The following is an 18,027-nucleotide window of genomic DNA, read 5'->3' as shown; positions in this document are numbered from 1 at the left end:
CGAGAGAAGCATATTGCACGGGTTCCCTTGTCATAGGAAATGGCTCGGGACAGTACCTGGAGATAGGTTACTGCGGGTTCCTTTGGAGAAGGTGTTGCATGTTCTCATGCCATGGCGAGGCGTGCGTCGTGCTAGCATATTCCATAAGGAGGATTGAGCTATTCAAGGGGCCAAGCCTTGATGTGCTATGTTGGGCATTAGGTAGCTTATTAGAGATGGATGCTCCTATGCCCAATGTCCGGATGGTAAGCCGAGATGATAAGGTGCCGGATGCTTGAGACTAGATGGCAAGATCCGCATAGGCGGCTTGGTGTGCTCCGCACATATGTTGGTATCCTTTATAGTGGGCGAGAGTCTATGACTCAAGGAAGCGTTATACGGGACGGCTCGAGCTATGCTCGTAGGTTTGGGACACGTTGGTGTCATGCCGCATTATTGGTTGGGAACCAAGATGACTTGATAGTCGAGATGCTCCGAATATGTTCGGGAAGGCTGGCTATGTGTTAGGAGGGAATACATAGCGCCGCACGGTACGTTAGGATTTGATATTCCGCACTATCGACCCGTGTCTTTGAGGATAATATGCCGGGTCGACCTAACGGGACAAAAAGGCCGTGACAATTGGTATCAGAGCCTGATGAGGTGCAGGCTAGACATATACTACACTCTGATACCTATTTGACAATTGGTATCAGAGCTTGAAGAGCAAGCTAATGGATTGTGTTCTGATCCCAGACGAGAATAGTGATCAGAGCTTGGATGACAAGCTAGAGTATTGTGCTCTGATCCTAGATGAGAAATGGATGTCAGAGCCTGAGCTACAGGATGGAGATGCACGAGTGAAGATGTATTGCATCCTGATACCCATTTAACAATTGGTATAATAGCCTAGTGGATAGGCAAACGAGTATATAGCTCTGGTCCTAGTGATAGATGGATTAAGAGCTTGATAGCTACAAGATATGTTCCAAGAGCCTAGTGATTGTGGCAAATGGATGTGTTTTGGGAGCTTGAGGTGACAAGCATGAAGATATGCCTAAGAACATGTGGTATGTTTGGAAGCATACTTCTAGAGCCTGGACGGCAGGTGCAAGAGATGGTATCTATGCTCGAAGAGTGTGACGAAGAGCTTAGTGATTCTCCCACTATGGTATGTGGTATACTGGAGTGTGTATGAAGAGCTACGTTGAGAGCATGATTCCAAGAGATGGCTTTCAGAGTGAGATGCATTCAAGATGATATGGTCTCTGAAGCTACGGTGCTAAGAGGGGACCTTGTTAAGGGATGCATGGTGCATAAGGCGACGAGAGTTCTGATAGAAGGAATAGGCCGTATGCACGGATGCTACGGTGGTAGCTATACTTGGGTCTATGTTCCTTTGAGATGAAGGACATATGCGAGATATGAGATGGAACCGTATTGACACAAGAAGTCATGTGCAAGCTCAGTGGCAAGAGTTCAGTGTGACTTGGTTGGCAAGAAGGTACCATATATACTTGAGTCCTTTGGAGGTAAGGACAAGTGCAGAAAATGGGATGAACCGAGAATGGCACGGGGAGTCGTGTGAGAGCTTAGTGCAGTAATGCTTAGTACGATTTGGTGCGCATTGGGTACATCATATGTTAGAGTCCTTTGTGTGGACAACAGGCTTGGTATGAAGTGTACCAAGATGGCAAGTAGAGTCAGGCTGAGAGCTTGTGGTAAGCTAGTGTGAGTAAGCTTGTTGGATTGGCATCCAAGAGTGGAGCTATGTTGATCCGAGTGATACTTGAGCGTTAGAGCAGGGTATGGCAACAAGGTGTTGAAGGATACTCTCTTATGCTTAAGCCGAAGGTAGCATCGAGCGACTTGTGATGTTGTGAGTTCAAGCTACTTACAGAAGACAGGGGTCAAGAGTAAGATAGATGGACAGAGTACATCGTTGGGCAAGTTGGTGCTAGATCAAGTTGTGCTTATGTGGTATGGTGCACGATAGAGTTCGGCACGGAGCATGGTAAGCGCATTTGAGTTCCAAAGAGAACGAACTCACTTGAGATGAGACATGGATATGCTAGCACGTTTGTGTGTGGTATGTCGAATGAGTGCTATAAGCCGAAACCAACATTGAAGCTTATGGACATATTGGTGTGAAGTCTATGGAGACAGATTCACGAGACCAAGTACAGTACTGATGGTAGTTGGAACCGAGTTCAAGCCATCAAGTAATATGAGGGTCATTGTATCTGAAGTGGATCGGCCCATGTTTGAGTTATGCATTGGAGGTAAGTTGGAACCGAGTTCAAGCCTACAGTGTGCAATGAGTACGTGGTGACTGAGAAGAGATCAGCTCACGTTATGGGATTTCAGGATGGTGTGTCGTGGTGACATTAAGCATCGTCCAATTCTGGTGATAGTTGGAACCAAGTTCAGATCGTCAGAGATATATGACAACGTCGAGTGTGACAGTGTGTAGTAAGCCGTATGGTGCTGCATGAGATGTGTTGGAACTTATGCGGTGGTACGTTCGGATGTGTTCAAGAGGGACACGAGCCTACCAAGATGCTCGGGTTAAGGAGCATCGCCAATGATTAAATGGCAAGTGTGTGTCTGGATGTAGTCAAGAGGACGTTCCCAAGAGTATGCCAGTGGTGGATGGTTTGGTACCATGTAGTTCTCGCGGAGAGAAGCTACCGTGCTCGTTTCAGTGGACATCGAAGGCAACACAACAATTTCCCGAGGAAGGGATGGCATGGAGGATGCCGAGCGCACGGGGCGCAAGCGCGGAGGCGCACAAGCAGAGGCTTGTTTGAGTTGCACAGAGGTGCAGGTGCAGAGGCACAATCGAGGCAAGGGTCGTCGAGAGAGGGGCGACATTGCGAAGAGTTCAAGTGGTCTACACTCAAGGGTACAAGTAGTGGATACTTAGGTACTAGAGTGCACTTGATGTGAGAAGCCGGAGGGCGTAACGAGGGTCTCAATGAACAAGCAAACCAAGGAGTCAGAACGTGGAGTACATGGGTACGTTGGGTCTGATCCAGAGGTGAGTGACATTGAAGACGAGTTGCTTTGCGATGGCAACATTGCAGGCACATGGCAAGACGCAGTGGCGTCGAGATGCTAACTCGGGTGAAGGCAACGGTTGCTGAGGTACCAGGGTGACGAGTTGTGTCGCAGTTTACTGCGATACGCATGGCAAGATTGGTCACGAAAGCAGAGGCGAAAGGTGACAATCGAGATGCCAACTCGAGGTGAAGCCGAGGAGGTGAGGTACCTGAGTTTGAGGAGCGGCGGAGGCTGCAACAGAGAAGCGACATTGAGCATGGATGAATGGTAGAGAAGACCATTATCCTAACGCATCGGAGGATGCATTGCAGAAGATTGAGTTAACCCGGAGGGGGAACCTGCGCGACGAGACTGCGTAGTTGAGTTCGCACGGAGGTGCGGTCTGCCGAAGGCATGAAGGTGCAGTGGTAGCATCGGAGTGGAGGCAGAAGATTGAAGTACTCCAAACTTAGTCGACGAGGACGTCGACATTACAAGTGGGGGAGTATGTCACGTGCATATTGTTGAGCATGCATATGACGTGACGAGTGCTAGGAGAGCACGTACGAGCATATAGGCCGTAGGGCCGAATACGAGGTCGAAGTAGGGCAAGAGTGCCAGCAAGCTTCCTTAGGCCATGCACGGGACGTCCGTGGCATTCAAGACTTTGTCAAGGATACGAAGGGTCATTTGGACGAGAGTATGCCTGGTTAAAAGGATTGATGTTTCCTTGTGGAAATAGGCAAAACAAGAAGTTTGCACCTTAGGAGGGGGTGGTCTCCCTTCCTCATATGCATCCAGCATATGCCAAGACCTCGTGGATGGGAGCTCGCCCATCTTAGCATGGTATGCACGAAAGTGAGCATCCTCGTGGCGCAACCCATGAGGCCGGCCTAGCGTATGCGAGAGAAGCATATTGCACGGGTTCCCTTGTCATAGGAAATGGCTCGGGACAGTACCTGGAGATAGGTTACTGCGGGTTCCTTTGGAGAAGGTGTTGCATGTTCTCATGCCATGGCGAGGCGTGCGTCGTGCTAGCATATTCCATAAGGAGGATTGAGCTATTCAAGGGGCCAAGCCTTGATGTGCTATGTTGGGCATTAGGTAGCTTATTAGAGATGGATGCTCCTATGCCCAATGTCCGGATGGTAAGCCGAGATGATAAGGTGCCGGATGCTTGAGACTAGATGGCAAGATCCGCATAGGCGGCTTGGTGTGCTCCGCACATATGTTGGTATCCTTTATAGTGGGCGAGAGTCTATGACTCAAGGAAGCGTTATACGGGACGGCTCGAGCTATGCTCGTAGGTTTGGGACACGTTGGTGTCATGCCGCATTATTGGTTGGGAACCAAGATGACTTGATAGTCGAGATGCTCCGAATATGTTCGGGAAGGCTGGCTATGTGTTAGGAGGGAATACATAGCGCCGCACGGTACGTTAGGATTTGATATTCCGCACTATCGACCCGTGTCTTTGAGGATAATATGCCGGGTCGACCTAACGGGACAAAAAGGCCGTGACACGAGGTCTATGGAGTGCTAAGAGAAAAGGGGATCCAAGAATAAGAAAGACAAACGCCTAAGAACAACTCCAGCCTCAGTCGAGCGAAGGCCATAAATTCAAACTTATGACCTCCGCCCGGTGCTCTAGGCCCAGTCACCTGGGGCGGAGGCTGGAGTCGCACCTTCAGTCGCCCCTAACACTAGGGGGGACTGAAGGTGTCCCCTAAACAATTAAATATAAAATTAAAAATAACTTAAAAATCAAAACCAACATTAATAATAAAATTATATTAATACAAACCGACTTTTGCATTAAATCATTAAAATACATTGAACGAAAGTGTCGGTCCTCGAAGAATTTTTCAACTTTGGAAAAAAAATATTATTTCGAAAATAGTTCAAAAACGTGTTTTGTATATATACAAAACCACACACGTTTCTCGCACACCAACAAAAACGCCACACACGCTTTTCCCACATAAACAAATTTTCGGCTTCAAGAGAGGCTGGGGTTGGAGCTGAATTATTGAGGCTGAGCTGAGGCCAAAAATTTTGGGTGAAAAAGTGTTTTTTTCGGTCTAAGACAGACTGGGGTTGGAGATGCTCTAATAGACGCAACTTTATGAATTATCAACTATTTAGGACACATGGCAAGTCCAAGTTTATTAGTTACTCCTCTATTTTATTGATCTATATATTTTTATTTTATTTAATCTAATTTTTACCTAATAATTGAAGCACATCTATATAACAAAACACAATGTTTTGTGCTGACTGGGACAAACCCATAGATAAATCTGGTCGTTCGTTGTGTTTGATCTTAAATATTGATGGTTAGATCTATTACCTCCCTAAAAAAGACATAATTCGCTCACCCACTCATTATCACGGTTATCGGTTTTATATATCTCAAAATCATGGCCGTCTGATTCACTATCTTCAAATCTCAACCCTAACATGTCTTACCCTCACAAACCACTCATAAAACCTCCTTAAATGTCCTCTACTAAATGACCATTATATATAATAAATGTCATTAAAAATTTTATATAACTTCTACTCTCTCTAAAAAAAACTGAAAAGTTCAAAAAAGAATATGAGAAATTGGGTCAAACATATGGATAATGGTGACACCCAGCCTTTATATGTTTGGAGTTAATGGTTATTTAATATACCCTTCACACTTGGAAATACCAAAAGGTTCCATGATTTTTCATATTATAAAGCATGCATGATTTTTCATAGCCATTAGATTTTTATTATTATCACTATATTATATATATAGGTCAGTAAAATTGAAATAAAACGTCTCAATGCTACTCATCTTTTTCCCTCTAATTTTTAGTTATCTTTTATTTTTTCATTGTCAAATTGTAACTGTCCCTCTTTTTCCTCTTCATCATTAGTATAATTTATTCTCCATCATTACTAAATTGTAACTCCCCCCTTCTACTTCCTCTTCACCATTATAAATTACAATGAGCTAACAAATCATCTCAATTTCTTTCACTGATATTCTGTCTCTTGAAGGTACTTATTTGTCTCTCAGATATTGCGATATAGAAATACAAATTTACCTATTTTTCTGACACTATTCTCTCTTGCAGGTATACATTTGTCTCTCCCATATTATAACCCACCAAATACCAATTGGTTTGTCCTTATCTGGCTGTTATTCGTATTAGAAAGGGATTCTTGGATGACGCACTTTCAAAACGACGTATATGTAGTTAAAATTATTATTTTTTTATTAATTTTTATGTGCGGAGGTTTTGTGTTTGTTATGGATTTAAATAGTTATGGTGATTTTTGTATAGATATAAGGCGTTTGGTGAAGTCAATGCAATTGAAGTAGCTTGGAATCAAGACTAGGAAAGGGTGTACTCTGAAGTGTTTTCTTGAATATGAAAATAGTGTATAAAGAAAATTATGAATTTATTTTATTTCTACAAAATATTTATTATTAGATTTGCAATATGCAAACTGAATTTTGTTTTCAAATTATACAGGTAACACATACAATCTGAGTTTTTTCTTTTTGTATTTTTGTTTCTTGAGATGTACTTATTAAGAAACTCAAACTATTAATTGGGGTAAATATATGTTCATTTTAATCATGTTACATGCTTCTCTCTGCAGCCGAGGTGTTTTCTAAATTGAGGTATTCGTTTTAGGAAAATAACGAAATATTTAGTTTTTTTCTAGATTTTGTGACCAACTCTAGATTGCAGGATCTCCAAGATTTTCAATTTCATAATGTATATTACATATTTTCCAACTCTTTCGGTTAATAACTTTTCAACTTCCTCAATTTTCTCTCTTTTTTATTTTGCGAAATGAACGTTAGATTTTATTATAGTCGAAAACGGCTAAACAGTTTTTGTTGAAAAGTGTAGATCGAAATCTAAACTTCTTATCATCTATCTAATTTTCATTTGTGATAAGTATTATCTAACTATTAATTTTATAAATTATTCATAAGTTTTTGTAATTTTAGTTTATAGGAGGCAGATTTGCAGAGAGTAGTGAAGTTTCAGTAATCGGAGTATTTAGATTTGAAATGTTTTTTTTATCAAGATCTCTCTCCTTCTCCCTATCCCTAATATATATTGTTAAATATGCCAACAAATATTTAATTTCATATTTTTTAACTCAAAGGAAAAAAGTTAAGGTCATTTTGCTTTCTTTTTTCTTACATTTGTTAATATTAGCATTTGCTTTAAATTTTTCATTGTCCTAAATAGTATTAATTTCTTTTTATTTTGAATTCGGTAATTTTTATCCACTGAACTTCATCTATTCTGAACTTCATTTTTTATCCATTGAACTTCATTGTCTTTTTTGCTTTCTTTCCTTATTCTTACATTTGTTAATATTAGTACCATATTCTACCAATATTAAAAATTTCTACAAGTCTGTGATAACTAATGTGAAACTCTTTTTCTCATATGAAATTTGTAGCAAGTGACTGAAATTATATAACTTTCAACGTAGTTCAATATATAACTTTGGTTTGCTAAACAAACAGCTATGACACGTTTTGATTTTACACTTTATCAGGAGAAATTGAACAAAGTGCGGAGACATAAATTATTACGGGTCAAATACTAAGATAGCCCACGGACCAGCAACATAGCCCACGGACCAGCAGCATAGAGGCGCCACAACAGCACAATCGGATCTAACCGAACTGTTATGATTTCATGTGATTTGTATACATATTAGTTATGATTTTATGTGTATCTTTTGATGTATATCCTAACACCGACTTGTACTCTATAAATAGATGTGATTATCAATACAAAACTACAGAGAATTTCATCTCTAAATCTCGTCTTCTCTCATTACTCTAAGCTTACATTCATTAGCATTAACATCGTATTTACAATTTCACATGGTATAAGAGCCTCGTTGCTTTTGATTTGATTTTTTTTTAACGATGTCTTCTTCTGATGCTACTATTTCTCATTCCGCTGCTCAAAACTCTCAAGTTTTTGACGTTCATCATTCCGATTCACCCACTACGGTGTTGATAACTCCGCTACTCACAGGAGATAACTATGCCTCCTGGTCTCGTGGTATGACAAAAGCTCTTCGTGCCAAGGATAAACTTGGCTTCGTTGACGGTACTATTGTCAAACCAACTTCTCCCGCGGATTTACATTCATGGGAACGTTGCAACGACTTAGTTGCAAGTTGGATTCTCAACTCCGTATCCCCGGATATTCAATGATCAATTTAATATGATGAATCGGGTGCTGAAACTTGGAAAAACCTATACGATCGCTTCTTTCAAACAAATGCTCCAAAGATATATCAACTTAAAAGAGCGATATCTTCATTGAAACAAGAGGGATTAGATGTATCCACTTATTTCACCCAATTGAAGTCATTACAAGACGAGTTGCAATCTCTTATGATCGTTGAACCATGCATCTGTACACAAGGTAAGTCCTTACTTGATAGACTTAATCAGGAACGTGCAATGGAGTTCCTTCAAGGGCTCCACGATCGCTTTTCTGCTATCAGGAGCCAGATTCTTCTCATGGACCCTTTTTCGTCTATTTTACTGATCCATTCCTTGGTTAAACAAGAAGAGGTCCAGCAGAATATCATGAACTCCAACTCTATCGTCACCGAAGCTGCAACCTTGGCTGTTGGACATCCTTCTCGACCACCAAGCACTGAACCTTCTCGCCCAAAGAGACAACGTCCATACTGTGACTATTGTCACAACCATGGACATGTCCGAGCTTCCTGCTTTCAGTTGCATGGATATCCTCCTCGATCTGGTCCGCAACAGCAACGTCCTCGTGCCCGCCCACAACAGTTTCCTTTAGCTGCTCCAGTACTTAATGAACAGACCCAGCAAAGAGTGGTGCCGTCAGCAACATCCCTGACCAGGGAACAGTACCAGGGCCTAATCAGTTTGTTGGACCAGACCCGTCCTGCTACAGGCACTCCAGCAGTACCTAACAGTCCAACAGAACCGACCATCAACCTCACAGGTATGTGTTTCAACTCCTCTCCATGGGTTATAGATTCGGGAGCGGCAAAACATATATGTTGTTCTTTGAAACGATTTTCTTCTTATGTTGTTGCCCCTCCCAATTACTTCGTACGTCTTCCTAATGGAACTCGAATAAGAGTTCTTCACATCGGTTCCATTTCATTTTCCGATTCATTTTATCTCAAAAATGTATTACATATTCCCGATTTCAAACTTAATTTATTATCTGTTTCTGAAATTACTATCTCATTATCATGTACTATGATTTTTGATTCTACCTCGTGTGTCTTTCAGGACCCAGCGACGGACAAGAGGATTGGGCTTGGTGATCGTCATGAGGGACTCTATTTTCTTCGTACGGACCCTAGGATTAGCTCGTTTTCTATTTCTTCTAGTTTTATTAATAATGTAACTTTCAATGATTGGCATTGGCGATTGGGTCATCCATCGCCATCTAGATTTAAGTATTTAATTTCGAAAGTTCCATGTATGCAATCTATTTCGTTTATTAATAAACCGTGTGATATTTGTCCCTTATCGAAACAAGTACGTTTACCCTTTCCAACTAGTACCTCTACCTCTTCTCGTCCATTTGCACTTGTTCATGCGGATTTATGGGGTCCGTTTTCTGTTTTATCTAATTCTGGATGTCGTTATTTCTTGACTATGATCGATGACTATTCTCGTTGTACGTGGATTTTTCTTTTACATAACAAATCCGACACTACTAGGCACATTATTAACTTTTCTAATTTTGTTACCAATCAATTTCGTACTTCCATCTCTTCCATTCAATCTGGAAATGGTTCCATATTAATCCCACAAATACAAACATTTCGTTCGGATAATGGAACCGAATTCACAAATCGAGAACTCCAATCTTGGTTTCAATCTCAAGGTATTGTACATCAAACTAGTTGTACACATACCCCCCAACAAAACGGGGTTGTTGAACGAAAACATAGGCATATACTCGAAGTTGCTCGGTCACTTCGCTTACAAGCTCATCTTCCCCTTTCTTTTTGGGGTGAGTGTGTAGCGCCCCAAATCCCAAATCTCAAGCCGCCTTGAAATCGAAGATTTGAGACCTTCAAACTGGATCCACGAGCGACGCATGCCATGAGTGCACAATCAATACCTGAAAAAACGAAATAGCTGGGTTAAAACCCAACTGCAGTAGATTTCCTCAAACCTAAGTCTCGGGTAGGCAAGCTCAATCCCCAATCAAGGAAGTATTTCATTCATATTCATTATTGGCGTTATTTACAATTTAACGTGACAACTAACATAATACCACGAGATTTACCACACGCATGTAGAAATTAGTAATTTATGTTCTTGGTTATTAGGCTTTCAACGTCCTCGTATTCTAATCCAATATTAACTCTCGTGATAATAATATTTATCTTTTTCAATAGGTATAAAAAGATCACACTATTCACCAAGATAGACCTTTATAGAACCCTAACTTGACGATTAAGTCAACAAAACATTATGCCAAAGACACAATCATCCAACTCTCGTCGAATGATATGACAAGTTGGTGTCTTCGTTGTATGAGAGTGTGGTCCACAAGGTCATCCATTGTGTTAGCGCCGACCCCATACGCTCCATACCTAGATCACATCCGGTAGAGAGGGCCGAACCAACCACATAAACTCATACAACCCTCCATCAACTCCATCATCACACACATAATAGCATCATACAACAAACATAAGTTGAATAAGAGTGTGGTCCACAAGGTCATCCATTGTGTTAGCACCGACCCCATACGCTCCATACCTACATCGCCTCCGGTAGAGAGGGTCGAACCAACCACATAAACTCATACAACCTTCCATCACATCACACACATAATAACATCATACAACAAACATAAGTCGAATGAGAGTGTGGCCCACAAGGTCATCCATTGTGTTAGCGCCGACCCCATACGCTCCATACTTACATCACCTTCGGTAGAGAGGGTCGAACCAACCACATAAACTCATTCAACCCTCCATCACATCTATCGCATCACACACATAATAGCATAACACCACAAACATTGACTCTAATAAAGAATTACAAACAAGTTTTCCAAACCATTCAAGCCAACAACACATGGCAAGTCAAAATGGATGATGCTCATAATAGATCCTCACGTGGATCACAACCTCAAACAAACAAATAACAATAATAGTTAACGAATATAGACTCACCAATATAAGGTATCATATACCTAAGAAATACATTGCTTACAGAATAGAAACCATGTGACTTATCTCAATCAATTAGCTCATTGGAGATTGTATCGACACCTAGTACAAAAACTATTATAACTTCTCACTCGGAACTTCAATTAACTCACCGTTTGAACCAATAGAAAGTAGACAAACAGACCTTTCCAACCATATAAGATACACACCGAGATTCATTACCAATCCATACCAGATCTAATTTTAATCTACACCGAAATACAGTAGGGACTGCGGTGACACCTCGTACGAAAACTATTATAACTCCTCGCTCGGAATTCCAATTAACTAACCGTTCGAACCACTAGAAAGTAGACAAACAGACCTTTCCAACCATATAAGATACACACCGAGATTCATTACCAATCAATACCAGATTTACTTTTAATCTAGACAGAAATACAGTAGGGACTGCTCTGACACCTCGTACGAAAACAATTGTAACTCCTCGCTCGGAACTCCAATTAACTCACCGTTTGAACCACTAGAAAGTAGACAAACAGACCTTTCCAAACATATAAGATAGATACCTAGATTCGTTACCAATAAATCCAGATCTAATTTTGAAGTTAGACCAAAACATTGTCCTATATAGATATTTTATGGAATTCAAGATAGAACTAATATCTAAATCGTTCAATCATTCTTTATAGAACTTTATGTGATTAACAATACTAAACCTATCATGGAATCAATTGAAAAAGCCTACAAAAGAATTAGGAGATAAGAAATCTACCTCTTTTGCCTTAGATGACATCAAGACTACAATCATGCCCCTTTATCTCTCTAGAGAACTCCATCTCTACCTCTTTTCTTCTTTATCCATTCTTCATTTACTAAGAGTGGCTTGTTGAAGATTAAGAAGATATACTAACCATAACATAAACAATACATAGATTTCTTCAACTTATTCATCAAAATTTTCTCCAAAGAATACCATTTCTCTTTCTCTCTCTAAGTTTTGTTTTAGATCTACAAAAAGAGCTCTAGACCCCTTTTTATGTAATTAACTCAAGCAACCCTAGTTTTCCTTCTAACCCACTTCTATTTTATGATGCTCAAGCCCACACTAACTTACTCTTCATATTAGGCCCAACCCCAAATTGACCAAGAGTTTGGTTATTTTCACCTAATGTGATATATATAGAAAATAGGGGTGTTACAGAGTGTGTATTAACGGCGGTATATATCATAAATAAATTACCGACGCCCATTCTCAATGGATTATCACCACATGAGAAGTTACTTGGTACTTCTCCTAACCTCACCCATCTTAGAATTTTCGGTTGTTTATGTTACTTCCGTCGTCCGATCGTCAAAACAAAACTCGATAGCCGTGCTTCTCCCGGTATTTTCGTTGGCTATCCATTTGGCCAAAAAGGTTATCGTATCTATGATCTTTCTACACGAAAAATAATCACATCTCGTGATGTCATTTTTCATGAACATCGTTTTCCTATGTCATCCATTTCTCTTCCTCGACAACAAACTTATATATCCATTTCCGACAATGGTTCTTTTATGTTTCCTTCATCTCACCAATCACAAAATCGGTCCCACTACCATACTAACCGAACCAGTAGCTCCTGTCCAGCTCTGGACCGGTTTTCTGAAAACATCACATCACCTAATTCTACAGGCGCCACAACGTCTAATTACACCCCTGCTTCTCCAGGCGCTACAACTCCTGGCCCATCCATTGATTCTACAGGCGCCACAACTCCTGATCTTTCTAATAACACTCCTGTTTCTTTGGAATCTAATGACCACCCCCCACTTGATAACTTAACAGTAGAATTATTCACCCGAGTCCACTGTTCCTACTCGACCGACTCGTGCCCGACGTCCTCCAATTCGTCTAAATGATTACATTTGTTATAATTCTACACCTCCTCTTATAAAATCCAATATTCCTTATCCTCTAGTCAATTATTTTTCCTTGGATGCTTTTTCAGTGGCTCATCAAACATTTCTTGGTTCAGTCATTTCCAATAAGGAACCCACTTCTTTTTCCCAAGCAATGAAATCATCACATTGGCGGGACGCCATGTCCAAAGAAATCTCGGCCTTAGAATCAAATAAAACTTGGTCCATTGTTGATCTTCCTCAAGGTAAACGACCCATTGGTTGTAAATGGGTTTACAAGATCAAGTTTCGTTCTGACGGTTCTATTGAACGGTATAAGGCACGTCTTGTTTCAAAAGGCTACACTCAAATAGAGGGCCTCGATTATCATGACACATTTGCTCCGGTCGCTAAACTTGTCACCGTTCGAATTCTACTCTCCATTGTTGCCATCAAGGGATGGTCCCTTCATCAGTTGGATGTCAACAATGCGTTTCTTCAAGGAGATCTCGATGAAGAAATTTTTATGAAACTTCCTCCAGGATTCACTCGACAGGGGGAGTCGAAAGTTTGTAAACTACATAAATCCCTTTACGGCCTTAAACAGGCTTCTCGGCAATGGTTCTCGAAATTCTCCTCTGTTCTTATCCGTCGCGGTTTCACTCAATCACTCTCTGACTATTCTCTTTTCTCTCTGCAGACGTCTTCCATCGTCCTTTATGTCCTTGTCTATGTAGATGATATCATCATCACAGGTAACAATGATTCTGCGATTTCTGATTTGAAATCTTTCCTACATACCACCTGTTCTATCAAAGACCTTGGACGCTTACAATACTTCCTAGGGATTGAGGTATCCCGGTCTTCGAAAGGTATTTTTTTATGTCAGAGAAAATATGCTCTTGACATCATCAATGATTCAGGACTCACAGCTTCTCGTCCATCCTCATTTCCAATGGAACAAAAATTACGCTTAGGTCCTTCTGATGGGGATCCTCTTTCCGATCCATCTATCTACCGTCGTCTCATTGGCCGACTACTCTACCTTACCGTCACTCGGCCTGACATTTGTTACGCAGTAAATAATTTAAGTCAATTTTTACAACATCCGACAAACATGCATTTAGATGCGGCTCATCGAATACTTCGTTATCTTAAGGGAAGTACTAATCATGGTTTATTTCTCTCGGCCACAAGTCCACTTCACATTTCGGGCTATTGTGATTCCGACTGGGCTGGTTGCCCTACAACCAGACGATCCACTACTGGGTTTTTCACTATGCTTGGATCCAGCCCATTATCTTGGATATCCAAGAAACAACCCACTGTTGCAAAATCTTCTGCCGAAGCTGAATATCGTGCATTAGCAAATCTCACTTGTGAATTTCAATGGATTAAGTCACTTCTCCGTGACCTTGGTATTAATCATTCTTCTCCTATGTCTATTTATTGTGACAATCGTGCGGCCCTCCACATAGCCGACAACCCAGTCTTTCATGAACGAACGAAACACATTGAAATCGACTGTCACTTCGTTCGTGAAAAGATTAAAGACAATACCATTGCTCCTCGTTTTACACCAACTGCTGATCAGCTTGCCGACATTTTTACTAAACCACTTGGTGGTGACGCGTTTATGAAAACAATTGGCAAGTTGGGCATCATTACTATATCTGCTCCACCTTGAGGGGGAGTATTACGGGTCAAATACTAAGATAGCCCACGGACCAGCAACATAGAGGCGCCACAACAGCACAATCGGATCTAACCGAACTGTTATGATTACATGTGATTTGTATACATATTAGTTATGATTTTATGTGTATCTTTTGATGTATATCCTAACACCGACTTGTACTCTATAAATAGATGTGATTATCAATACAAAACTACAGAGAATTTCATCTCTAAATCTCGTCTTCTCTCATTACTCTAAGCTTACATTTATTAGCATTAACATCGTATTTACAATTTCACATAAATAAATAAATAAGACATACCTAATAATATTTGTGTATGTCTCTGTAAATAGTTTATGAAGTATTTTATATTGATGAAACTAGACAGAAAATGATGCACAAATCGAGAACTATACGAAATAATTTTAGGACTTGAAATAACATACAATCTTCAAACCAAATTAGTGAATATAGTACATTTATCAGTAACATGGCCAACCCATCATGAATTAATGGAATATAAGAATACCAACATAGTGTACTAGACCTTTGTAGTTGTTATTATATAGTGCACCTGATGAGTTTCGCCGTGCCGGAGGCACGGGCTATACCTAGTAAATAAATAAGGTAGAAAGGTAAGATTTCTTTATTTTTAGAGTTAATTCCTATATGGCCCCCTACTTTGTGACCAGCTTCCTTTATGGCCCCCATTTTTTCGTAAATTCAAATATGGCCCCCTTTTCTTAACACCGTCAGTCAACTTTTATGGTTAATCTTTTTGTTTCCATATTTACCCTTCTTATAAGAATGATTTCAAAATTCAAAATTGACCCCCTTTTAAATTTGGGTCAATTTCCAAAAACTTATAGCTACTTTAGAAAAAACTAGGGGGCCAAAATAGAATACATATAAAAAAAAATTAAAAAACACCTCATCTCTCCCTCTCTCTCCTCCACATCATGTATCTCGCCACCTCATCATCTTCTCCGATGAGACATGTTTGCCAACAAACATATGAAATTGAATTTGATAAAGGGTAAAGCCGGCGAGCTTCTTGAATTTTGCTACCTTGTATGCAGCTTGTGGATTTAATCTCGAATATAATCTCTTCTTTTAACGCTTCACGATCTTCAGAAATTTTGCTGTTACTTGGCTTCCATAACTCTTTAGGCGTCTGAAGAAAGTTAACTCTCACAGAGGCTGGTGTACCAAGCACCTAGAATCGTGGATTCATATGCCTCCAAGTTATATATTGTGAGTGCAAGTTCTAGAGGTAAACATATACTCTTCTTTTTCGTGTTTCTCTTCTTGTTATTGTTGTTCTTTAGGTGGTGAGTTATTTTAACAGATAAGATAGTAGGTATTACAAGAAACGTCTACTCCTCAAACTGCATAAACTTTAAAATCAAACAGACTAACAGGTTCAGTTTTAGGAATAAGTAATACTATTTGTAGCCTTACTTAATGGGTGACATCTATCTTCTGATATTACAACAAAATTAAAAAAACATGTACTCTAAAACTTAGTTTAGAACATCTTTCACCGAGGGTAGGGCTCTGTAACCGTCACGTCGTTGACACTCCATGATCTACTTGTTGTGCTATCTGTCACAATTGGAAGTTGACTACTCTCTGTCGAATCGATGTTAGATTTCTTAGCACCGTGAGCAAAAAATGCAGGTGGTGAAGGTGACGCTAGAGTGGTAGAGTAGCTGTTGAGCATCAAAACAACGGAAGCCATTGTTGGCCTATCAGATATATCTTCTTGAACACATAATAACCCAATATGAATGCATCTCAAAACTTCATTCCTCAAACAATTATCCCGTAAACTTGGATCTAACACATCTAAACCGCTTCCATTTTTCCAATGTATCCATACCTACAACAATTTTTCATTTGCTTAAGGTATAGTAGATATGAATTCACCCAAGTTATAAACAAATGAATCCGATCAACAGAAAACTACAGCACACACAATTGTTCATACTCACATAGCTTAGAAGATCTTGAGCACCTCTAGATTCGTAAAATGAGTTGTTTTTCTGACCGCTAAGGATCTCAAGGATTAAGACACCGTAACTAAAAACATCTGATTTCACAGAGAATTGTCTGTGCATTGCATACTCCGGAGACATATATCCGCTGCATACCAGTATCAAATGAAAAACTTACTAACTCAGGTAGATTTTCGGCACACTTGGGAAGAGTTTTCGTCTGAAAACTTACTATGTTCCAACTATTCTACGTGTATTGCCTTGAGTTTGATCCACCATAAAAAGCCTTGCCATACCAAAATCTGAAATTTTGGGGTTCATATCTCTATCTAACAATATGTTGCTTGCTTTCAGATCACGATGAATAATCTTAAGTCTAGAATCCTCGTGAAGATAGAGGAGACCTCTAGCAATTCCTCTTATAATCTTGTACCGTCTCTCCCAATTGAGGTATGCACGTTTAATTGGATCTAAAAATTTATCCAAAAATCAAACAAATTGTAATCCATTGTTCGTCGAGAAATCAAACAAGTATATATTAAGTTACTAAGCATTATTGTGAAGTTACGAAATAAGACATAGAAATAGAGAGAGTAAGAAGCCTAACCGAATATAAATTGGTCAAGGCTTGCATTCGGCATGAATTCATAGACGAGTAGTTTTTCTTGTTTCTCAAAGCAAAAACCTAGCAGCCTCACAAGATTCTTGTGTTGAAGTTTAGCTAATAAAACGAGTTCATTCTTGAATTCTACTTCACCTTGACCAGAATTTCTCGATAGCCTCTTCACTGCTATATCTTGCCTGTCAGAAAGCGCACCCTGACGACATCCAAGAAGGATGAGATGAAGTGTTAAAAACTCGCTACCAATCTACTTAATGCTAAAGCACCAAAGCTTAACTTTTCCTTAATTTCTAATGCCAGTATACCTTGTAAACGGGACCAAAGCCACCTTCACCCAGCTTATTAGCTTCAGAGAAGTCATCCGTTGCAGCACTTATTGTGCTAAACTTGAACTGCAAAGATTCTGCATTCTTGATCTCATTATCTGCAACAAAATACAAGCAGAAAGACTGAACCGAATGACTAATAGATTCATGAGATTTTATGTAGTTGATGACAAACCTTCCCTTATTGGTCGAGAACAGAAATAAGAAAGAAAAAAACAGTATCAGAGGAAGCTACTAACCATGAAATTTCTTCTTTGCTTGCTTTCTTCTCAAACAGAAGCACC

At 40.0% G+C, this 18,027-nt stretch overlaps 1 protein-coding gene across 1 annotated transcript; it reads right to left on the bottom strand.

The window, feature by feature from the left end:
* Window positions 1-16,175: 16,175 nt before the first annotated feature.
* LOC147560341 (cysteine-rich receptor-like protein kinase 10) lies at window positions 16,176-18,027 on the bottom strand. The gene is made up of 6 exons (XM_086662541.1): window positions 17,983-18,027; window positions 17,723-17,841; window positions 17,403-17,613; window positions 17,028-17,265; window positions 16,793-16,943; window positions 16,176-16,680 (listed from the first exon to the last, which is right to left on the bottom strand). Exons 3-6 carry the CDS (start codon window positions 17,434-17,436, stop codon window positions 16,339-16,341), a joined length of 765 nt encoding a protein of 254 aa, XP_086518667.1. The 5' UTR covers window positions 17,437-17,613; window positions 17,723-17,841; window positions 17,983-18,027; the 3' UTR covers window positions 16,176-16,338.

Source organism: Eschscholzia californica, unplaced genomic scaffold (genome assembly GCF_041429995.1).
Source record: "Eschscholzia californica isolate CP2 unplaced genomic scaffold, dmEscCali1.0.p SCAF_2, whole genome shotgun sequence".
NCBI lineage: Eukaryota > Viridiplantae > Streptophyta > Magnoliopsida > Ranunculales > Papaveraceae > Eschscholzia > Eschscholzia californica.
The sequence above is the reverse complement of the archived record's forward strand: the minus strand, read 5'-3'. Positions and strand labels throughout refer to the sequence as shown.